The following is a 24,800-nucleotide window of genomic DNA, read 5'->3' as shown; positions in this document are numbered from 1 at the left end:
TTAAAGCTCAGAATTTTCAGGCAAAATAATGGACCATTTTTCTCATTCTACATGCATGTTTCATTTTGGCTCAAGAGGTTAATAGAACAAAAATATCCTTTGTTGAAGGATTGCTTTTTTTCTTTTCTCCTTTGGCCTCATTTACATTATTCCTTCACTTTGGTATCATGTTCTCAGATCAGCTCTTCTCTCTTTCTTTTGTTTCTTCCCCTCCAGCCCACACATATCCTTAAAAAAAAACCAAAAAAAAACCCAAAAAAACGAAAAGGCATGAAAAAGAAAACCAAAACCACTAGAGGCTGGAGCTAATGCTGTTCTGGAAAACACTTCTTTTTTGAATAAGCAATTGCCAGCCAGCCACTTCCTTTCCCCCAACTGTACCAATTTAACAACAGTGTTTAGCAAAGTTTAGGGAAAAATTTTTCAAGTCTGTCTCCTAAATAACCATCCTATCATAATATTTTAGGAAAATTCAAAGCTGAGTCACATAAATTATAAATATATAAATATATATACTATTGATCTCAGATGCTAGGAGGTCTGCAACTGCCTGTCTAAGAAAAATCCTGAGGCTGAAACAAATTGTATCTTACAACACAGACATTTCCTAAATGTTTTATTCCCTGCTTTATTCACAAATGTGGGAATTCCTCTGTACACCTGTAAGATTAACACCAAATAGGAACTGTAACATCTGTCTGCATAAATATAAGTCTGGTTTATGAAGGAATATGTAATCTTAGAACAGCTTGTTCTGATAGAAGAATCAGGAAACTATACCTATCACTGCAAACCTATAATTTTTCCTGACATGGCAGACCTTTCATACAGAGATGACTATGAATACCCATGTTGTTCCTACAAGAGTTTAAGAAATCTATTTTTTCCTTTTCTCAATCTGGAAAACACCAACCTTTCTGGTAGAGAAGAAATTCTGGTAAGCAGAGGAAACTGGCATTTAGAAAAGAAGAAAAAGTCTTCTGTGTATAATCCCCTGACAGGCCCTGTATAGCTCTCCCCACATAGCAGCAACAAGCTCATGTGCAGAAAAAGGGTACCTGGGAAACTTGAAGGACAATATTCAGAGGCTGATTGCTCTCTGTAGGCCAACCAGTGGGTGCTGCAGCATTGTCAGAGTTTGTTTCAGATCTGCAATGTAGGGTTCGTTAACAAAATCAGTAATTTCAGTTATTTCCATTCCGTTATCTTCTTGTACTCACATAAATATTATGTCTACAGAACACTGCAGTCTCCAGTGTGTTGGTGTCTACTAAACTCCTACTCATTATCCACAACAAAGATGACAAGCAGGATGTTCAACTGTCATCTCTAACATGCAATACTGAAATTTTGTATGAGGTCAGGTTTAAAATAGTATATTTACATACTGTTTTAAAAGAGTAATAAAGCCACATTTACCTAGTTTGAGGAGTGCATATGTGAATATTTAAAACCCTCTGATAAGTCTCTTCTATGATTATATATTTTAAGCATATTTTTGAGGGATACCTAAGATGATGATCTAGCATTGTGACAAGTCTTAAGTGGATGGATGGATGGATGGATGGAAACACCATCCAAGTGTCTTTTCCCTGTTCATTTAAGGTAATCCCTGAAAGACCTTTGCTGTTTGAGGGCTAGAAATCTAGACTGAACAGATCTGGTCCTTGGACACCCAGCCCCCTCCCACGCTGTGTGGTGTAGCTATTTATGAACAAAATGGGTTTATGCCTGCCTGAAGACAAAGGGCTGCTCTGTGCTAAATGGGGTACAGATCTCAACAGAGCAGTAACGTGACAAAGGATGCAGCCTCTGCTGCTCAGACCACTGGGCTCTGTTCTGGAACACCCTCAGTGCCTGCCTTTGAGGCAGGTGAGCAATCCCAGGCAATCCAGCAGAGCGATGTCAAGTTAGGGGGTGCAGGTCCGTATCTTTACTGGCTTTCTCTGACTGTTTTTCATGAGCAGGACCAAAACCATTTGGTACATAGTGGTGGAAGAACATTCCTACCTCACCTGCTTCCTGAGCTTCAGCCTTTTAAACTGCTATAAGCCACCATTCATGCACATGGCTGGAAGCTGCATGAGCTCCCAAGCCTGGATTCCTTTCAGGTCAAGCCCTGCAGAAAACTAATAATTGAAAAAAATAAATAGTGTAATGAAATGTTCTTCTGGAAATACAGAACTGTACATAAATACTTGGATAAGTAAAAAATAATTATTGGGAAATTCTCGTTTCCACCATAAAGGCTACATCACAATTTCAGGGTTTTGCTACGTGTGAGAAATCAGCATCACTGTGCTGCTGCTGGTCCTCTGCGAGCCGCCGAGCTCCGGGCCGGCAGAGCAGCTGTGCCGTGGGTGCCCGGGCCGTGCCGCGGCTGTTCCGCGGGCGGGCAGGGCGGCTGGGCCGCGGGGCGAGCGGGCAGCGCGGGGGCCGCGGCCGCTCCGGGAGCTCCGGGCGGGCTGAGGGGCCCGCCGGGCGGGCGCGGCCGGCACAGCTGCGGAGGGTGCACTGACACGCTGCTGCTCTCGCCCTCAGACAAGGGCTTCTCGCCGCTCCCGGGCGCATCGGAGCGCGGCGCGCCCCCGCCTCAGGGGAGCGGGGAGCGAAGGCGCCGCAGGGCGGAGCGCGGCACGGAGGAAGGTCCCGCGGCCCCTCCCTGCTGCCGTGCGGCGGCGGCGGCCCCGCTTCCCCCGCGGGACTGCGCGGGGGACCCGGTCCCGCCCCGGGGGCGGTCGGGGGCGGCCGGCCCGTCCCCTTTAAGCGGCGCGGCGGAGGGTCCCGCCCGCTCATTTCCGAGCACGCAGGAAGTGCAGGCGGGCTCCGCGCCGGCCCGCGCGGTGAGTACGGCGGCACCGCGCCCCTCCGCCCTCCCGCCGCCCCGCTCCTCCCCGGCCCTGCGCCCCTCACCTGCCCGCCGCCCCTCGCCGCTGCCGGCAGAAGGTGCCGCGCAGTGCCCCGGAGCCCTCCCGGCCGCGGGCAGCGGCACCGCGGTGGGCCCGGCCCCGTGTCCCGGCCCGGAGCGGGCTGCGGCCAGCTCTCACTGAGCGCCCCGGGCGGCCGTGGGTCTGCCCCGACCGCCCTGCCTCGGCGGCCTGGCACACCGGGCCACTCGCTTGTACCATAGCGCTGTCTCAACAATAAAATGAATCTGTCCCTCACGGCTGCGTTTCCATTGTGTTAGCCGGCCGTAGGCGTGCTGGGAGCGCGTTTTGCAGCCGCAGGCAGCGGGATGCAGCAGGCGGCCCCCCCGCCACAGCGCAGCGCTGGAGCGGCACGGGGGCAGCGCCCGGCCGGGCTGAGGGGGCCCCTTTGCGCTTGCTGGGGCCGCGAGAAACCCCCATTCCTTCCACCAACCCCCAGAATAGGGGAAATGTTGATGAGGGTGCTTAATTATCCCCAGTGGAATGCTGAGCATTGTTTAAACTGTGGTTTACATCTCCGTTTTTGTCAGACGCGTTCTTGCTCGGTAAATTCTGTGCTCTCGCACGCTGTGAGAGTTTGGTATTGAGCATAAAAATAAATTGTGCAATTGTCACCAGTCAGTTAATTCAGAAATGCTAAAGCAGAAACGGGGGATGTTGCAGTTTGCAAGACCTTTTTTAAACCTGAGTATGTAGAAATTTAAACTTGGTAGTATGTGTTTTCAGTGAAGTGGAATCAGTGTTTACTTTATTCTGTGGTTTTGTTGTTTGTGCTTTCTTGAAGTCCCTCTGTCAGGTGGACATTGAGACACTGATCTCTTCTGCTAAACTTATAGATGATGGATAAGGGCTAACTTCATTGTCCTCTCACTGGTAACTCAAGAACTGCAGAAAAGAGAGGTTGTTTCAACACTGAGTCAGTATCTCTCAGTTTAAGGTCATACAGTAAGAATACCTTTTTACCCCCTTTTTCTTTTCCGTGGAGGCTGTAACGCTAGGCCTCATAGGACAGTTTCTTCTTTTCCAGCATGCACTAGCTGCAAGTTCCTGTCTTGCTTTAGTGTGTTTGAAGGAAACTTCTGGCTTCCCTTTATTTCTTAGCTAGATAGAGGGTCCCCAAGGAGCACCAAAGACAGCAGTTTGGAACTATTCCCAGTAGCTGTCAGGGTGGTAGATGCGTTTTGAGGCGGGGTGTTAGCTGCGAGCCTCAATTACACCCTGAGGCTTTTATGGGAGACTACCAGTGAGTCCTTATCAGGAGACCTGCACTGAGCATTGCTACAGCACCACTGTCCTAAACCATCAGCAGCTGAACACAGGAGGAGGAATTGTTGAAGTACATGACTGTACTGCCCAAATAGACATTCTTTAGCTTGTCTGTTGCTGGAGAAAACATGTGAGAACTTCAGTGTGATTAAGCTTAGTTGATCTTGAATAGTTCTTTTCCTTCTTGATCCCATGACTTAGTTGTAGCGTTTTTCTCTGGCTTAAGGAAGGAAGGCATAAAGGAGAAAAAGAAACCCCCAAACCTGTCGGTACGGCTGCTGCATTGTGGTAGAAGTAGCACCAAATTACTCTTGAATGTAAATTCTTTTATGTCCAAACCCCAGGATATGGGTCTTCCCAAGACAGTGAAAAACACCATCTGAGGGCATGGTTAAATAATAAGTAGCTGTGGTCTCTTACCAAGAAAAACCCACAAGCATATCTGGCACAAGAGTTTCAAGCCCTGCATCACAGTCTGCTGCTTCACGCTTGCCAGAAGTGTTCTCTGGACCTCTTTATAAAAAGAATCCATCAGAATCACCTGAATTTTTAAAAGAGAGAAAACTAAACTCCCAGGAGGGTGGGTATGAGAAATATGAGGTCAGTTTTTTTCACTGCAGAAAACAAATTGCACAATATTTTTCTTGTCTCTGAAGCAGCCTGTCATTATGAGGCGAGCTTCATGACTTGCAGTATTTTCTCCTTAAATAATGCGGAAACAGGATCACAGAGGTGGGATGAAAGTCAGACTTTGGATAAGTGCTGGAACTGATAATGTCCTTGGCTTTTTGTTAGCTCATCTGCCCTCTAAAGGATCAGCCCTTCAGAATAAAAGTATGGAAAAAGACCATAATAATTTAGTTTCTGGAAAAATAATGTAGAAAATAGGCAGGTGTTTTAAGAGTACAAGACTTTCTTTAATAAAAATAATTCTAAAGGGGCACATTGGGAAGAAAATATTTTCAGGAGCATATTGTTTTTAGAAAAAAAGACCCAACCACAAATAACTGCTTTATCTATGTATCTAATTATGTTCTTTTAAGCTTAGTGCTGGAAGTGGGGAAATGAGACCAGAACTCACAAGGTGTTTATAAAAGAAATATAATGCTTTTTGAAGGGAATGGAAATAGTTCTATTTCTGAGTTGGAACCACAGCTTATAAGAAGAAATTTGTGGAAGGGCAGTTACTGTCTGCTGGAACAGCTTTATTCTGAATGATGATTAGAAAAGCCAAGCACATCCATTAATATTATAGCTCATGAAAAAAAATCTGGAAGTGTGCAATTACTTTAATAGGTTTAATTTATTTTTATAAAGCTCTTAGAATTTTTTTTTTTTTTGAGGGCAGGAGAAATTCTGCAAGTTACAGCCCTCCAGTCATGAGTGCCTTTTGGTGCAAAATCAATTCAATAGGGTACTGTTTTAGACCCTGGTTTAGAGACCCACTGTGGGTGCTGCTAGCTTCTGCTTTTATCCAGGCCTTTTAAAAAAATTATTGTAAAGCTGCAGGTATTTTGTGTGTACTTAAAAATGTAGAACGGCAAGTTATTCAGCTTAGTGTTTCTTTGGTATATAGTACTTTGTGGTGTGTGTATTCTAAATTGGTGATTCTGATGGTCTCTGGTAGCTGAGAAATTTTGTTTTAAAGAGAGTAAGAAGGTAATCATTGCAAGCTGTGTGTAGTCACTAAAGATGGGAGATTCAAGGAGAAAGGAAGATGGCTTTTTTCCCCTAATCCTTGAAGGTGCTGCATGTGCAAACAGGGCACACTAAAATACTTGTGAGAAGCTTGCACTCTCTCTGCTGGCACTGGGCTGTCGATGCTGCAGCTCTGGGTTATGGTAAGGCTGGCAGCAGCCACTTGCTCCACAGTTATTTCTGAATGGGGTGTGGTGGAATAATATCTTGAAACAATCTCTGCTTTACCTTACTTGTTTTGAAGGCTCTTTTCATTCACACACCAAATTCTCTAAAAAAAAGTTGATAAAACTGGCAAGTTATTTCAAGCTGTGAGTGCAAATGTGAACTCTGGAAAGAGAATCAACAGAGTTAGTGTTTCAGAGCGAAGTTCAGAGAATCTAAATCAGATTATGTGAAGAAACTATCTTGTGAGGGAATCTTGCATGTACTTTTTAAATCAATTTCCTGAAAATCATCTCCAGCTGTAATAAAAAGTGACTGTAGTGATTGGCCTGTGTACTGATTTGTGGCTGCCTGCAGTGTAGGTGCTTTCCAGTGTGGTGCTCTTGGGTCTGATTGCTTCCTGTAGCCTGTGTTCCTGGGAAGGTTTTGGTCTGGAGCCCATCTCCCTGCCCAGCCTGCACTGGAGGGTGCCCATGTCTCCTTAGGGAGGTGCATTTGAGGAGTGTGGTGCCAGCAGGGGCAGAGCTGCCTCTCTTTTACTTCAGCCTTTCCCTCCTTTAATTCTTTCACTAGTGGAGTGAGTGGGTGGTGAAGGGCAGGTCTGTCTGTCTTTTGTTCTTACCCTTCCTCCTCCCCTGTACTAAGTGGTGGTGTTTCACTGGTGAAGCAGCTCCTGGCAGAGCATCCTTCTCTTTCGGTGCTGGGCTCTCTGGTAGGGATGTCACTTAGGGCAGCTGTCCGGAAAGCACAGATCAGCACCCAACAGCCACCATATGCATCCTGCTGTCAAAAGTGAGGCTTCCCATCAGCTCCTCTACCATGGCCAGCAATTACCTGAAATGTCCATCAATGCATTGCTTCAATAGATGGAGGGGTAAGAATGTTTACCTGTGGGAGTCTGAGTACAACTACACTCTTGGCAACTAAAGAAAAAGTGCAGAATGGAAGTGCTATAGCTGTCTCAGCAGCGTAGGGGTGGCTGGGCTGATTCTGGGGGAGGGTTTGGTGGGAAAAACTAGGGAAGGTAATTTTACTCTTTTCTGGCATACAGGAGGGAATTTCTGTTCAAGGAAATCAATGTGCCACTTGTAGAGCAGAAGTAAAATTCTCTCATGGCTAACAAATCCTCTGGAGATAGGTCCTACCCACATACTTCTAATGGTTGTGACTGGCAGCAGTCGTCTCCTTTTGCTGAATGTAGCTCCAGGCTGGTTCTCACGTGTTCAGAGTTAAAATAATACAATGCAGAATGCAAGTAAGAATGAAAAGTAGCTTAGAAATACAATACTTGCAGTTGTTGTATTTCCAAGTAAAATTGCCGAACAGATGAGGTTCTTTCATCTAGACACCTGCTTCTTGTTTTTAACTCTGACAAATGAACATCAACCACAAAATGAGGTTAGTATGTGTGCACTGTTAATTGTGCTTTTTGTCAGGACAATAGGTGAATGTTTTCATGGAAGACCAAAATTACAAGACACCTGAGTTCTCCAAAAAGTTGTGTATGAGCCTACAGCAGTTTTGTATTGACTAGTCCCAGTTAATTGTGTAAAGAAAAGGGCCCTAACAGTTTTTCCGATGCCAGTTGCCAGAGACATGGAAAGACAGTTTCTGGCTTTTAGGTGTGTAATTGCAGTAAGACATGAAAATTTAAAGCTGATGGCTGAGGTGCTGCTGTACAGAGGTTCTGAGCTAATTCTGTGTGTAGGTGTTGTGTTTTTAGTGTGTTCTGTGTGATAGTTGCAGTCAGATGGGTAAGCAGTCAGATTTTCTGCTACCCCAGTGTTGGTGTGTGATGTTTGTGTCTTCTCCACAGAAACTGCAGAAATAATACTTAGAGAGCTCTGGGTGGAGTTGTGTTGCTGCTGCAGGGGCAGGTGTTGAGCAGCGATGTGCAGGAAGCAATTGAAGCTTGTATGGAGCAGTGCTGAATTGAAGCAGAGGAAATGATGTAAATGAGCTTGTGTTTTGAAGCACACTGTGAAAACACCAAGTGCAGTCTTGAGCACCGTTCAGAGTGAACCCACAGTTCCGAGGCTAAGTCGTAAGTTTCTGTGAAATAAAATCTGCCCTGTAAGAGTGTTTTGGGTGACAGCTTTCAGATGACTTGTGGTAGCACTTCTGCTGTCTCTTAAAGGTTTCCCCAAGCAGTGGTGTCAAAAAGGATGGCACTTGACAGCGCTGTTGATGTTGCTCACTGCCCCAGGGGCAGCAAATGCCTTGCATGTCTTGTGCTCTGGTAGAGTGAAACTTAAGACTGCTGAGTGATGGTAGCATAGTCCATCTTCATGTGCTCTGTCAGTTCCTGATGCATGTGGAAGTCTTCTGAAGAAGAGACATACAAATTTTGGAGTAGGAGGATGAGTATTGTTTGCAATCAGCGCTGGCTGGACAGAGACTGGCAGGTTTCTTCCCAGCACAGTCAAACCATTGCTCTAGTAAGATGCCTCTGCAGGGCAGACTTTGCCTTGGTGCCCCCAGTGTTTGGCAAAGGGCTGGGTGTTAACATCCAAAATACTGTATTAGATTCTGCTGTGAAATGCTGCTGTGCATGTTCTTTATGTTGGATTTTTAAAATTAGATTTTGGACAGAATCCAGTGTTTTTGAATTCTTTTGCATTTAACTCTTCAGAGTTCCTCCTTTTAAAGAGGAGGAGGTTTAAGGTCCTGAGCTTCTATCAGATGGACAGGTGGAGATGATAGGGATTTTAATCAGCTGTGTGAGGGGACAAGAAGGGAAGGAAAAAGAACAACTTTAAACCAGTGTTCAAACAGTGTAGTAGAAGTTTTTGCCAGTAGAACTGTGTGTTAAATGTGGCATTTGTGACAAGTGTCTGTGGTAACAACCTGTATGTCCTTGCTTTGAAGCAAAACAAGGAAAAAAAGTTAGGAAAAAAAAAAGTAGTGACATATGAACACAGGAAAAGGAGAGTGCAAGGAACCTACACAAACTTAGCAGAGGTTTGCAAAAACTCTTGGCTTCTCTCCCCTTCAAACCATGATGATCTCTTCCTGATGAAAAGGGGAGGAAAGGCAGTTCAAGTGGTCCAAAAACTGACTTCAGGGACTTGAAAATCAAAGCAAGAGAGATGAAGCAGCATAATGCAAAGTGTTCAGTGTTTGATGTTTCTAGTTGTTCATACTGGCAACTTTTTCAATACAAGGAAAATATCAAGATAGTTCTGACAAGCTGCTGGCTTTTCTGCTTCCGGTGAAGCTTGGTATTGCTAGTCCTTTAAGAGTAAGTTAATGCTTAGGTATAATGTCAAACTGAAAAATTACAGATGACATTAGCTGTGCTTCTGGAATGCACCAGATGTTTCTCAATTGTTTGGCATCCAGCTTTCATGGCTGGTGACATATTCGTGGCTGATTTGTTGTGCTGAAAGCAGAACCTGAACTATTACACTGAATTTTAACCTTTCTTAAAAACATTTGTAGTTTGTGTTCCTCCTTCCATCTTCAGTTGGGGAATGAGGAATAGCAAAGTAAGCACAGTTTTCAAAACCACATATGAATTTAAGCTAGCTGATTCAGTTTTATTTAAGAAAAACTTGAGGGTGTTTGATTTTCAAAGAAGCATTTTCTCAGGATTTCTGGATCAAGTAGTATTTTAAGCTGGTTTTCCTTATTTTAAAACTCTCAGGCCAGACTACCCTTGGACAAAATGCACAGAAATGTCTTTCAGTGGTCACGTCAGGAATCTTCAAACATGCAGTGAGGAGACCTATGTACAAATATTCCCTGGTCCAGGTAACCCTCAAAAAATTTGGCAATAAGTCATAACTTGGGTGAGAATATTGCTGTGGTGCATAGTTATCCAACAAAACCTTTCTATTAAATTTAAATCAATTTCCTATAAACATTTCTGGTTTTAAGATGGATATTAATAGAAGTTTGAAAGTATTTTTAAGAAAGTTGGATGCACTTGAGAATTTAACTTCTGCTACAGCTGCATCATAGTCTGAAATACTACATCCTTGAAAACAGCGTCACTCTTACAATAGAAAAAAATCAATCCAAAAAAAGGAAAAAATTTAACTCCTCCACATTATTAAGTCTCTAACTTTTTTTTAAATGCTGGCCAATTTGCTGCGCAACTGTTAGAAAGAACACTCTGGTTGTGGACTGTCCTTTTCCATCCCTTCATTTCCTAACTTAAGAAAAAGAAATCTCCATGTGATAACCACCTGTGAGTGCCTCAAAGATCTGTTTTGCTCTACAGCATTTTTAGATTTGCTTTACAGTATGAGGAAACTGCATTTATGACCTTTGTTCTTACCTCTCACAGTGAGAAGTCCTCACTGGCTCCATGTATGAACTTGAATGACAATTATCCTTTAAAAACAGCTCAAGAGTTTACATAGGTTGGCATTTATATTTTCACTATGCTTAGGTTACAGCAGCTATGTTATCTTGGTCTCCATGTATAGAGAAGTAGATGACAGAGCTCTGAGAAAACAGCAGACAGCTTGATTCTGGGAATGTAGTTAGATGTGGAACTCAGGTGAAGCAAACAAAGCCTGTTGTAAAAGTAGGCCGGGTTCTTGCCTAATGCTCACGTGAAAAACAGCATTGCTTTCAAGATGTTGGGAATACCAGGAGAAAGATCTTCCCTGGTAACTGTGCTAGCAACCACCAAAATAGGTGCAATAAGTGAAGTCATATAAAACTGCTGTTCCTTTAATTCCCTGACAATAAAGGGAAGAAGACATGCTTCACCAAACTTGGAGTTTGTGGTTTTCTTGCCAAATATAAAAAGAGGAATAGCACCAACAGCAGTGCAGAAACCCACAGGCTCAATAATATAAGCGATAGGAAAAGTTGTGTCATACAGAAAAGCTACTGTCTTGTGAAAGCTGAAGGTAGAAGAGCCTTTTGTGATAGCTGTTCAATAATAGTTTTAAAATGAGCAAGCAAGCAAATGAAACTCCTTCAGCTTGGTCCTACCTAGGACATTTTACCTAGTTTTTCTTGCCAAGCAGATGTCTCTCTTCATAAAAACAGTAAAGTGACGGAGAGTTGATTTTGTTTCCTGAAATGGAATAATACTGACCAGTGTGGTTAAGGAGTAGCTGGTTGGGTTTCAGTTTTAATTCAGCGTTTTCCAGACAACTGGACTTGCTTTGGATTCACTGAAGCCAAAGCAGGGCTTCTATTCATAAGCTCATTGCTTACTTTGGATTAGTTATAAAGTAAATAATGTGAATAATACTGTTCTTTCATTTGTCCCCTTAACTATGTAATGGATTTAGTTTTGTTTAGGAACAACAAATGCCAGGACAAGCGATAACTTGCTTGTTTCTCTCACTTATAGGAGATAAAACTGCTTCAGCAAAAGGTTGCTCTTTTTCCTTCGTAGATTATGAAACAATTGCATTTAAACCACTATAGTCCAGTTAATATTTCCTTCAAGCATGACAGTGTGACTGCTTTTTCCAGGCATTGTCATGGCAAAAACACCACCATTTCTAGGTTGTTGGATATCACCTCCTGCTTGCTTTTTCTGAGAACAGAGGCAATAAACCTCACAGTATTTCTTATTCTGTCAGCTTGGCAAGCTGCTTTATTTTTTGGCCATGTACATGGGGCAGGGAAGGGGTGTGTGGTGCATGAACAGGATGGGTCCTTCCTGCAGCCCCCAAGGCTGGGTTACTGTTGTAAAAACACATTCCTGGGAACTTGAAACCGAGGCAGAAATTGCAGGAGAGAGTTTGGGCAAGCTGTAAAGATCGTGACCTGCTTGATTGTTCTTGATTTTTAAGATGATTGAACATCGCTGTTAAAATGAAACCCTACTCTTTCTATGTTTCTGTGGTTTGAAAGTTAGTGCAAAGTGTGTTGCTTCAGTTGCATATCCTGAAAAGATGTAATTAATGAGCAGGGTCTGGTCCTTGGAAAAGGCAGGGTTTTTTATTGATTTTATCTCTCCCTGGTGTTGAGAGTGAGTTGATCTATCACATGAATCAAGGGAGATAAGAAACCTGATATATCTTCCCTGTGTACTGCAGTCTCTAAGGTTGCAGTGGAAATTTGTGGAGGTTTGGTCTTAATTTTATTTTGGAGCACAGCATTTCTGCTGGCAAAACAACAATGTTGCTTTTTGTAAGAGAAACCATTTGCATGGAGAATATTATTTTTTGACTAATAAATCCTGTGATTGTTGCACCCTTCACTGAAGTAAGTTTTTCCTATGGTTCCCGTGCCTGAACTGCTTATTCCTGGTGTACTGTAAGTTCTAGAATGGTCCTCGTGCCAAAGGCATGATTTTTTTTTCCTTCCCATTTAGAAATTGAAGAAATATGTGACGTTACCTATTGCAGATATGCTTGAGCACTTCAAAATTCATCACAGGCTGTTCATAATGTGGATAGTTCACCACTGTTCATTTTTTCCCCATGTCTTTTATTAAAAATGAAGTGATATGCTCAGTGATCAGTGTACAGTCATCAGTGTACCCCTGTTTCCCCCATGGGACTCTGGCCTTGGCAGAGGAAAGGAAACTGATGAAAATCAAGAGGTAACTTGAAAATTTGCTTTTGCTGTCAACCAGGTAAGGTGAGCAGCAAAGCTGTTCAGTGCTCACCAACTAAAGGGTGGGGGGAGGGGGAGGGGGGGTGTTGGGATGAATTGGAACAGTGTGTCATATTATAAACTTCCAAAAAATTGAAAATAAGCTGCTGCATGTGCTTGATGTGATTGATTTACCCTGGGCAGTGGTTGCAATGTATACAAGCAAAACTTTCAGGTGTTTTAGGATTCAGTGTGAAACTGACAAGGTCTAAAATACTTTGTGATTATTTTCACTTTCCTATTGGTTTTATTGAATGTGGGTTGTCTTTTAATAAATGATAGTGCCTTTTAACTTCTCTGCCATCCAGCAGTGCATGAGTGTATGTGCTTGGGAGGCAGAGCCATAGCTGAAAGCATATCAGATGGCAGAATTATATTAAAAAGATGGGTTTTTTTGGTCAGTAAAGAGGGTGGGATTCTTGACTAGTTTTCCATAGAAAGTGAGAACTTCAGCAGTTAATTCCTGTGAATTTTTTTTCCTCTTCCTTTCTTCCTAATAGCTGACAAGTCTGACTTAGGTACTGGCTCAAGTAGAACTGTGTAATGAAACTCTGGACAAATTCTTCTGTCTTTTCTGAGGCTATACCTCAGCAGACTGTCTAAGCAGAGATGAAGTGATGTGTACTTAAGGTATGGTTTGAGGTTTTTCACTCGGGGCTTTATGCAAAGAGAGTCTGCAGCAGCAGATGCCCAACTTGCTTTGTGTTTGGTTTCAGCAAGTGAGAAGATAAAGGTGTGCCCAGTGTTCTTCTAACATTCCAAGCTATCCTGCTCTCAGTGGCACTGTTCTTCAGAGTAAGAAGGGAATATGCCAGGGATGAGATTGGACCTTATGTTTTCATTGTATAACTTGCCAAGAAGAGAAATATGTGTGTGGAGGCCTAAGACAGTGAATATCTGTGGCATCTGGGTGAAATTATGGACAATAAAATAACTCAGCTGGAATTTCACGAGCAGCTAAGCAGTGTCCGTCTAGGGCATGCTGAATGAAAAGGACATGTCTAAAGTACAAGATGCTCACACAAGGAAAGTCCCCACAGTCTGGCATGAAGCCAGGTGCATACTGAATTAGGTCACTGCCTTAAGTGTGCATGTTTCCCTGCTTCAGAAAGATATACTCATCCTTTGCAACAAGGAACAAAAACAGAATGCTAATATAATTTAAAAAATGTAAAGCATTTTCAATGCTGGTCTATTCCCTTGTGTTTGGAGAATCAATGAACTTTTTTGTAATGAAAAGAAATATTTCCATTGTTGAATATACAGAATGCCCTGGAAATGCAGAAAGTATTAACAACCATTTGCCTCTGGAAAACCTGCAGATCTTTATAAGAATTGTATAAGCCTCAGATGTCTCATTCTTTGGAGATCATACAGACTACTGCAAACAGACCAGTTCTGAAGAACTGATAGGCAGTTAAATACCAGCATTCAATAGCAGGTGCAATTTAAAGTTTTGGAACTTAATCTTTAGGCTGTGAAGTTCCAGGGACTTCTGTGTGATTACTAATTGCCAGGTAATCTTACTGTCCTTTTTTATAAACTTCAGAATGTTCTGTGTAACCTAGTTAATTTCCTTATTGTGATTTTTGGGATCCCATGTGCTTTTGCTTGTTCTGGAGTTTCACAGCCTGCTTTCTCTTGTAATCATGTTCTACAGCCTAGTTACTGGAATTCCTAAAGTAGGGCTGTGCCAGACCAAATTCAGATCAAATTTGGGTTGAAGATATGCAAAATAAGGGCTTTTTTTTCCCCCCACCCCATTCTCTGATAAGAGAGAATAGTGAAATAGAGTGCTCATAAGCTGTCTTTTTCCAATGGGAAAAGAAGGAAGGAAGATTCTTACTGCTTTCACTCTGTGAGCGAAGTATTGAAGTATTCAAGATGAAATGTGTCTTACTCCTTTATGATGACTTCCCTCAGCAGAAGTAATACTGAAGGGAAAAAAAAAAAAGTCAGTTGGCTCTGTTCCCACTGCTTTAACAAACTAACTTACCCATTCAGCTCTCCATGTGCAATTTAAAATTTTAATGTTCGACATAACTGGTTGCACAAACATTCCTGTCCTTTAAAGGCCACGGTGATGGTCTAGTGGGAAAAACGCCTGTTCTTTGTGGTGGAAAAATGGCCAAACATAAATAGGCACTGCCTGTCTCTGTAAGAAGGCTGTCTTGTTAATAGGATTGTCACCAGCCCATAGGTAAAGGGTTTCAGCTAATGAAGGAATAATTAGAGTCTCGAAGGAAAAGTACCAGCGAGCTGGTGTAGTTCTCATTGCTTCGGGAGTGGGTTATTGTATGTACATACACAATGTGTGCATTGTATGTATGTGTTCCCTGAGCACCCTGAGGGCAGTGCTCCCAGGCAGCCCTGTGCCGTGACCAGGTGAAGTGCTAGTGGGAAGGACCAGGAACCTGCAGATGTCCAGCAGCGAGTCCCCGCAGGGTGTGTTGGCTTCCCCGTCCAGGCTTACCATAATGGTGTCTGTTTGGTCACAGTGGGGAAAGGTAGGAACAGCAAGAGCTCTCTCACTGCCCCCTGTATTCTCTGAGGGGATCTTGATCTCCTGGTACATTGTGTCCTGTCCAAGTTCTCCTTTGCTTCTGAGACATGAATGAGACCTAAAGAAACTTGTGACGCATCAAAGCTGAGCACAGGGAAATTTAAATTTATTGGTGAAACAAGAATTGACTGCAAAAGCTTCCTAGAATTAATGCTCCATCTTCAGGGGTATTGATTTGTCAGTTAACAACAATCAGAGTAGTTGGGGCTTGATTTACTGATATTTTATGCGAGTTAGATAGTTTGATCATTTTTCAATATGCCTTTACTGCTTGAAGATGTCAGCTTCTGCATGGAGTAGCTTTAGTACAGTTTAGCATTTACTGAGTTTTAAAGAAACTTATGGTTCTTTATGCTATTAATTGTGGCTTTACCTCTTGCAATCTAACAGAACAAGAATTCAGTAAGAAATGTAAAAAACCATCATACAGTCGTCTTTGTACTAAAGAAAGCTTGGGATGATATTGTATCATTTCTCTGAATTGGTTTTATCCTGTAGAATTTTTCTTCTGTCTCCTTTGAGTCATCACATCTGGACACTGGTCAGTAGTCTGAGGATACATCTGGAGTTGATCACTCTTTACAGGCATTCATCTTGCATTTATATAATATTGTGTTTATGCAGTGAGGAGTGACTAAATTCTGGCTTGTCTGGACTTGAAAGGATGTTATCTAGTATTTGGTTGATAAAACTGTTATGTATTTTGTATCAAAGTCTCCAGAGTTCCGGAAGCTTTAGTCTCAGATGAGTAATTGCCTTTAATCTGCTGTATTAAGATTTTCTATGTAATCTGCATAAATTATTTATTAACAGGGACTTTAGCACTACAAATACTAAAAACTGCTTTGAGCAGTCCTATAGACTTCAGCTGGACAACTCCAAGGTGTGCAGCTCTTGCCAGACTTGATGTGGATGATACGCCTGCAAACTTTGTGTGGCTGTGGCAGGCATTGCTGCTGGTGGTATGAATAAGTCACTTAGTCTTTCAGGCCTTGCAGTTGGAGCTTTCTTGCAGGTGAAGATGCTGAATGTGATACCACCACTGATCAGGGGTACCTGATTTGCGTTGGGGCAGTATCCTGGTGCTGGAAGCTGAGTGGGAGGGGAGGAGTGTCACAAGGACACAGTGCCAGGTGTTTGCTGTGAACACAGGGGGAGCATTGTGGCACCCTGACTGACTCGCAGGGCCAGCACAAGATAGGCTGGGTGGCAGCTGGCAGTGCCAGATCAGTCTGTCTAACCCATGCAGAAGGAGTAGGGGAGTGAGCCATTTTTTTCTAATCTCTTAAGGATAGTGAAACTAAACTGGGAGTCTCAGAACTTCCCCCAAACCGTAATTGCATAACACAGTCAAAATGGCTGTAGAGCTAATAGGTCCCTGGATAAATTTTAATGAGCTTCACTTATTTTATACAAGCAAATTTTAAATGAAAGTATTTTATTAATGTTGAAAGTAGACTAACATGCATTGAGCTTACTTCTTAGTCTTTTATGCTGTCATTGAGGAGGCCCATAAAACATTTAGCTGACTCTCAGTGCTGAGTAGGACTTTTGGTATCCCCCTCTTGCATAACTGTGGGCTGTTTCTCTGGTCTTTCCCTCTAGGCTAGCCTAACCTTATCAGAAGATGGAAATATTAGCAGGTGGATAATCTCACGACCCCTTTCATCAATCAGGGATTGGCATTTGAATTTTAATTTCTTTTGAATTAGACTTAATCTGAAATGCAGTTTCTGTAAACTTTGATATTTAAATCTATAATACTTTATTCATGAGTGAGCAGTTATACCCTGAAAGGTATTTACTTAAAAGCAAATGAAATTGCAAGCTTCTGCTGTTTCAAAATAGTTCATCGATTTTATTTTTTTTAATAGTTTAGAGGAGTAGGAAAGGCATGGGATTTGTTGGTATCTTTTTGTCCTCCCACAGAGTAAAACAAAACAAAAAACCCAAGAAGGAATGGGGGAGTTAAATGTGAAATAAACCGTGGTGAGACTAGAAGAACCATTACTGCTTTGGCTAGCTGTGTGACAAATGCATTTTTTTGGACTGTCCGTATTACTGTTTTCCAGACACTGTGTCAGAGGGTGTTGCTGATGGGTAAATGCAAAAAAAAAGAAATGCTTTTTCTTTCTCCATTTATCACTCCTTCCACCAGCAGTTTTTTGCATGCATGCGTTAGAACTTTGTTCATGTGTTTCTAAATGACTGTCTGCTTTGTAGTGCTAACATGCACCTTTCTTTTAATTTTAGGTTCTGTCTTCATTTTGCTGACTCAAAACACAGATTCCAAGGAAAGGAGGGGAAGTGGAAGAAAATACTCAAGTGCCAGAGGAAAAGCAAGACTAGCCAATGAAAATTATTATTACTAAACTGTAGACTGCTCTCACACATAGTGGGGGGGAAAAATTGCTGTCTATTCAAAGCTTACAAAATTACTTTTGCAGATTTCCTTTACAAAACTTGAAATAAGCTAGGCCCCTTCAACTAGGGCTGAATTAGGAAATGGAAATATGATTCCTTGCTGGTGTCTTCAATCTTCCTCTGCCTTTGCAGGTTTTTTTTGTTTGGGGTAGGAAATCCTGAACAAATTGTATGGCGTCAGCCAGACTTACAGTTGATGGTTATGGATGACAAAGGAGCTTCAGATTTACATCTCTGCAATGACACCTGATTAAGGCAAAGCTTGAAAACTGCTCATCTGCTATGTTACCAGAACTTGTAGTAGCTGTTACAGTTGTGATTTCTTTCTAAGAATTGAAGTCTGGGGTGATGTCCCCTGGAAAGCAAGAGCAGATAAGTAATCTTTTAGGATTGGAAGCAGAAATAATATGAGAATGCCCAGAAGAGGCTTAGTAATTCAAGCCAGGACTCGTTGGCTATTGGTGGGCCTTGCTTTACTATTCAGTTTAGTCTTGCTCATGTATTTGCTGGAGTGTGCTCCACAAACAGATGGCAATGGATCTCTGCCTGGTGTTGTAGGTGAAAGCATGGGTAAAGAGTACTATCAAGCTCTCTTGCAGGAGCAAGAAGAGCATTATCAAAACCGAGCTACCAGTCTGAAACGTCAGATTGCCCAGCTAAAGCAAGAGCTTCAGGAAATGAGTGACAAATTGAAGTCCCTGCAGGAAAAAAAGAGCCCGAAGATCAATGGTATGAACTACCAGGGCACCAAAGAACAAACATCCAATGATCTCCTAGAGTTTCTTCATTCCCAGATTGACAAAGCTGAGGTTAGCGTGGGGGCTAAACTGCCTAGTGAGTATGGAGTCATTCCTTTTGAAAGCTTTACATCCATGAAAGTATTCCAGTTGGAGATGGGGCTCACTCGGCATCCAGAAGAGAAACCTGTTAGAAAGGATAAACGAGATGAATTGGTGGAAGTTATCGAGGCTGGCCTAGAAGTTATCAATAATCCAGATGAAGAAGATGGACAAGACGAAGATGATGGAGTAGGAGACCGGCAGCTGTATAGTGAAAATGATTTTATAGAAGGTGCGTTTACGTGCTTCCCAGCCCCTTAGCAGAATGTCACAACAGGCATTTAATGGGGTTTGTACTTTTAGGTGTTTTACCTACTTGAATAGAGTCTTGAACAGTAATTGCACAATACCAGCCTTTTTTTCTGATGATGACGATATTACTGCTTCATTATCTTGTGTTTTTCGTGGAGTAACAAACGCATTTCAGAAGGACTCACCACAAGAGGTGTACTGGGGAAGCTGTATCTGCTTAAAATACGGATACATTCGTAATTGATTGTAGCCAAAGTCAGTGTGACACAGCTGCTTATGGTACTAAATAATTGAAAGACTTTCGGTGAAACTCCCCTTTCAGTGGGAGGGGGAAATTAATTCATCTGTCTTGTTCCAGACTAGTTAAACAATCCAGTAGGAAGCTACATGGTTTTTCTTCACTCATTTCCATGCCACTTTTAGTTAATAGTCAGGCATTTGACTTTCTTAGAGTTGGCACAGTCATACTGGAGGGAGAGGTAGGCTATGTTCTGGGCCTGTCATCTGAAGAGCTTGGTGTCCTGAATAGACCTTTCATGGTATACAGTTATGGGGTCTGCTAAGCTGTGCAGCCTTGAACTGTTCTCTTGTTTTCTGTTGAGTCTTTTCAGTTTTGTCTCAGTTCCTGTAAGTTTAATTGCAGAACACATATTATTATAAAGGCATATGTAGCAGTTAAACTTTCAACACTTAGTAAGGCCCTTAAAAGGTGCAGTAGTGACAAATCCCATAACAGGTGGCTTTCAAGGTATGGTCTTATGCAATGGAGATAAGTATTAATAGAAACTGCCCTAGTACCTCTTCTTCATATTTACAGTAATAAATACAGTTCATGCTACCATTAAAGACCAAAAGATGGACCATGTTATAAGACCATTACTATAGAAGGTGTTCTGAAGTAAGTACTGATGTCTGTATTATTAAGCAAACATGCTGGAAAAAGGCACCATTGGCCTTGAAATAATGGGTTCTTTCAGTCTCATATGATGTAATTGGTCTGAAATGTAAAAAATCTGGTTTTGACAGTTATTGTGTTTAAAGTTTGATGAAAGTACTCTTCTTCATTCCAGAAGGTGGTACAAACTATGGAATCCACTCAGCTGGGTCAGTGCAACACAGCCTGTGTTAGGCTCGTAGTACAGTTCTGATTTAAAACCCTATTATTTTTTTTCTAGGGGTTATCATTCTTGGGCTTCATTTCTACATTAAGTGTTCTGCGCTTTTCCATTGCTGTTTTAGGTACTGCTTGTACTCAAGTGGATTTTCATTTTACCATGACTGAAATAGCTGTTGATTTTTTAGTGTGCTGCCTTTAATGACAGGCATTCAAGAAAGCAAGTAGTTTTAGGTTCATAGAATTACACTTCATACCTCTGCCTCTGTTCACACCAGTATTTGTTTTTGGAAATCAAGCTAATTTCCTTTTGCTGTAAAGAGAGTAACTTCAAACACAGGGTTACGGGAGCTATAGGGAAAGACAAGTCTTCTATGCTGCATATGGGTGTGTTAGCAACCAGCCATAGTGTTATCTAAAAAGTTAGTATCTTTCTTCAGACAGAAGTTGTGGGTTGTGTGGGTATTCTGTGGGTTTTTTATGTGCAAATACTGCTGCCTAATTTAGCCAGCAAAAAAAGGCATCTTCTGAATGTTAGCATATCTTTCCCCACCACTGTTTTTCCAGAAGTCAGAGGTAAGAAGCAGACCCAGCCAGGGATGGTACACACAGGTCCCTTGCCATTCAGCCCTGTAAACAGCCTCTGCCTCTGCCTGTGCATCCCCTTTTGATGGAAATCCAGTTGAAAAGCTGATGCCATTCTGTTTATAAAATACTAGTCCCTTGGGCTAAACTGGTAGGATCAAATTGCCTAGCAGCTTTGGTGTATCAGCTGAAGTCAGAATAGGTCCAGTAACTGTCTTAAGAGCACATTAAAATTGTTGCTGGATTAGTGTTGCTCATTTAGAGAAACAGTTTTTAAAATTGGCTTCAGTTGAAGCAAGTTCTGCATCCTTTTCGGTTGGTAATTATTTTGTAATAAGTGGTTTGTGACTATAACTAGAGTATTGTGTAATTTGAAACTTGAGGCTGAGAAACTTGGTGTGTGGATTTTTTTTTTCACTTCTGGGACAAAAGAGAAGACATGGTAATGCATTAGTTAATACATAACCATCATGTTTTATGCTCAGTATAGATAAGTTGATTTTATCTTTTGACTTGCAGGTATTTATTTCCTCAAAACTACTGCATATCTATATACGAAAACCTACCCACAAAACTGCTACAAGAAATTTTTATTCTGAAGCCTTCTAGCTTGTTACCTCAACAGGCTATTTTTATATAGGTCAATATTTGGTTCTGGGAATTATGTCTGCTCTTTTCCTAGACTTGTGAAATAGTAGACTAAACTTTGAACCATGTAATTTTTTGTGATATGTACTTTCAGGTACTCTCTCCTTAGAGAATTTGGTGACCGTTTAAGTAAGTTTAGAATATCTTTTCTTATAGATGGTTTTACTTAATGGTGTCTTTTAATGTCTGAAGTTCTTTCCCAGAATTTATGTTGCCTCTGATGCCCAGTCAGAGGGTGTCATTGTCTTCATTTGAAAAAACATCAAGAAATTTTTTTCTTACTGTGTTTTAGGATTTATCTATATTGGAGTAACTTCAGACAACTAATACTAATAACTTGAATTTAAAATTGATCTGCTTTCTGTTTTAAAAACAGGAATTTCCTAAATAAACTTTTTTTTCTGAAAAAGTACACTTAATTAGCCCTTAATATTCGTGGTAGTCTGAATCTGCTGATTTTTATTACTCTTACTACTGGGCAGGCCAGAAAAGTTCCAGATGCATGCTGATGGATGCCAACTTTCTTGCAGCCACTCTGAGTTTTTGCTGTGTCCTTGATTTAGCTGTTCAAGCAGCTGCCTTGCTGCATGCTCAGCCTCTGTGGCTCTGCACGAAGATGTTCTGTCTTCTCCTGGTGGTGCCAGGAAGCTGTATCCACAACAGGAGCACTTTGGCCAAGTCGTTCCTGAATTCATGATACTTTTTTAGTGTTGCAAGACTAAGTCATGATCCAGGTCTCCTTTGGAATTCTGATAAGGCAAATCTGTCATGGCCACATCATGGTTATGTGCAGGCTTTGAGCAATAATGCTAAGTAAAAAAAAAAAGATTTCTAAGTGTATATTACAGCTACAAAGATACTTTCTGAAAACTTCAAATTATTTTTCACAAAGCTCATGTGACTTGCTCTGCTGATGAAGAGAAAACCAGCAAATTTTCCAGCTCTGTGTGCTGTACCTGTTTTCCTTTGTAGCAACCCATAATGAACTTTCCAGAATTCTAATATTAACAGAACAAAAATCTGACCTGAATAATGTCTTGTTGTGCAGTTACTGTTTGAGAAACCCTTTGAAGTTGTTTGGGTTTTTTTCTTAGTGTTTACATTAGATCTAAGTGTATGAGAAACAAGAGTATCCTATTCCCCCTGGGTGAAGAGTATCCCTGGAGAGGATAAAAGATGCAATTTTACATATTTTTGCAAATTATTTGATTTAGGATTATGAGCAATGGACCTAATTGCTGAACTGCATGTTCTAAGACAGTCCTCCATTAAAAATAGATTTCCTTGAGATCAGTATTTGATAATATTGAGAAATGGAGAGGAAGAGATAATACTCAGAGGAGATAATAGTATTACCTCTGTCTGTTCCCTTTCTCCAGAAGTGTGTGGCATTGAATGGTGATAGAGTAGCCTTGAGGAGCCTTCATGAGCACACTTCTCTATCACTGTAACTGGCTTATTTGGGTTTACATTTATCAGTGTAATTGGCTTTTTTAATCAAGAGATTGCAAGCTCTTCCATTACACAAATATTTGAAATTAACCGTTGGAAAATAGAAGCACTAGCATGTTTTCAGAAGCTAATTGACAATTAGCTAATTGCTAATAAAGGTCTTGTTATTGAATGTCTAGCAGTGCTGTTTGGGTCCGTTTCTCTTGCTTCTGTGTTTCCAGTTGAAACTGGGCAAAATCAGGGAACTCTCTTTAGGTCATCATTGAAAAGAAGACTTCCCACCCCCACCCATCCTTGGAATGTAAAAATCCTTTATTCCAATGCTTCAAGCTTCCAAGTGCTTGCCATCCATAGAACAGTGTGGACTGTCATGCAAACAGCCCCTGCCTGTGTGCTGCATAAGACCAGCAACTGGCCACTGTCCTGGGAACTTCAGTGGAGAACTCCAATACACACCAAAAGAACCAGATCCTAGTCTTCAGTCCATACACCAAACACTTCGTTGTAGTTGTAAAGCAAATATTCAAAGCAATAGAAGAACTCCTTTTTGACTTTTATAGTAACTGATCCCGAGGATTCCTATGTTTAATTTGTTTGGGGAGAAGCAGAACTTCTGCAAAGGGAGTAAAGCTTCTTGGACCAGGAATAGCAGCTGTTAAATTATTTCTGCTGCTTTTTACCTCTTTGCTTGTGGAGTTCTCTTTTGGATGGCAGCCAGTGTATGCTAGTTGGAAGGTGAGATAACAGGTTTTAGTAAATGAGTCAGTTCCAAGTGATAAAAACTTGAATACACTAAGAAGTAAACCAGATATGGGTTTTTTCTGGCTGTTCTCAAATCTGGCTTCTGTGCAGAGAAACTTTAGTCCCATAAAAGTATTCAAATTAGTAGATTAGCAACAGAAGCTAGCACATAGCAAGGAGAATAACTCTAGGAGTGTATACTATTTAAAAGAAATGTGCCTCCAGTAGCATGTTGAGATTCAAAAGTTGGAATCTTGTATTTCAGCAATTGAATGTTGGCTAGGCACTATTCAGATTTGAATTTGCGTATTAAGGTCTTTATGAAGTACAGCAGTGGGTTTTGCTTTAGTTTAATTTTTTTAAAATTAGTCTAGAAATTTTTACTCTGTAATTCAGCCTTCTGTTGTAGAGTGACATCTAAGCTAATCATTTGATTTAAGATAAGGTATTGGCAGCGGGTATGCTTTTTTAAAACTTCACTTCTGTTGTATATGGTATTTTTATCTGTAAACAGCTATTGGATAGCAGAGAAAATAATAAAATATAAAATACGGAAGGTTAATTTCCCCAGGAGTCCTGGTACAAAATATTTGCTGTCTATTACAGGAAAGTGTGATCTCTGAGCACCAAGATGCTGTTTTCAACCTACAATGCTGGAGAGTGCAGCACAAAGAGTTGGAAGGGAAAAGGGTTGAGAGGGATTTGAAATCTTGTGCTGCTTCTGGCAGTCAGCATTGTGGGCTTTCATTGTTTGAAACACCATTTGCAGTGCTTGTAATTAATAATGATTTGAAAATAAGCATTAAAATGTGGTGCGTACTTAGGCATCTCCGTGGTGACAAAAGCATAAATGTGAATTTCAGTCTCTTCAAGAGAGCATTGCAGAACTTTGTTCAAAGGGTAAAAGCCTCTCAGCTGAGAGGTTCAGTCATCATTGACTTGCAGGCACCAGCTTGTTCTGCTACACCATGTGTCCCACAAGCCCCTCTGTGGTGGTCAGCCACATTGTCCTTTGGGTCTGCTGGTGCATGTGCTTGTCCACAAGACAGGCTGGATTCCAGAGCTGAGCATGGCAGGGGCATAAAAGAGACTGCTGTGCAGCCGGAGGGAACATCAGTGAAGGAAACTGGGTTTGGTTTGGGGGTGGAGGCTGGAGCAGAGGAACACAGAGGTAGATTTAGGGAAAAGATTCTTTCTTTGTAAATGGAATCTGGGATATAGAGAAAGAAGTTAGGTCAAGGTGGTGTGAACATTCCTTTGCTTCTTCTATTGGAAGGGAAGGGAGCATGGAGAATGCTTGCCTGGGCATAGGGAGAGACACAAAGCTCTACCATCCTTCTTTCCGGTTCCTGGGACAGTCAAACCCAAGCTGCTCTAGGGCTGAGAGCTGCTTCCTTTGCATACTTTGTCTGGTGCTGATTTCAGTTGCAAAAAAAAGACAACAAAAAGGACAATATCAATGCTGGGTACAAAAGAGAACCTTTTGTGTCACCAGTATGGCTTGTCTGCTCTGTGGCCTGCCACCAGCTGCTTTCTGGGTGGGAGGCCTGGGA

At 41.7% G+C, this 24,800-nt stretch overlaps 1 protein-coding gene across 2 annotated transcripts in view; it reads left to right on the top strand.

Annotated features, from left to right (window-relative positions):
• The first annotated feature begins 2,791 nt into the window (after positions 1-2,791).
• Positions 2,792-24,800, top strand: part of CSGALNACT2 (chondroitin sulfate N-acetylgalactosaminyltransferase 2) — a 31,711-nt gene continuing 9,702 nt past the window's right edge. Inside the window, exons 1-3 of one of the 2 annotated variants that reach the window (XM_041405049.1) lie at positions 2,827-2,843; positions 13,130-13,259; positions 17,446-18,687. In XM_041405049.1, coding sequence (XP_041260983.1) covers positions 18,024-18,687 — 664 coding nt within the window. In that variant the 5' untranslated portion in view covers positions 2,827-2,843; positions 13,130-13,259; positions 17,446-18,023. Of the gene's footprint in view, positions 2,844-13,129; positions 13,260-17,445; positions 18,688-24,800 lie in introns of both variants that reach the window. The other variant, XM_041405048.1, reaches the window with a different exon arrangement.

Source organism: Onychostruthus taczanowskii, unplaced genomic scaffold, assembly GCF_017590055.1.
Source record: "Onychostruthus taczanowskii isolate IOZ18803 unplaced genomic scaffold, ASM1759005v1 scaffold22, whole genome shotgun sequence".
Lineage (NCBI taxonomy): Eukaryota > Metazoa > Chordata > Aves > Passeriformes > Passeridae > Onychostruthus > Onychostruthus taczanowskii.
Note: the sequence above shows the minus strand (reverse complement) of the source record. Positions and strands in the feature narration are given on the sequence as shown.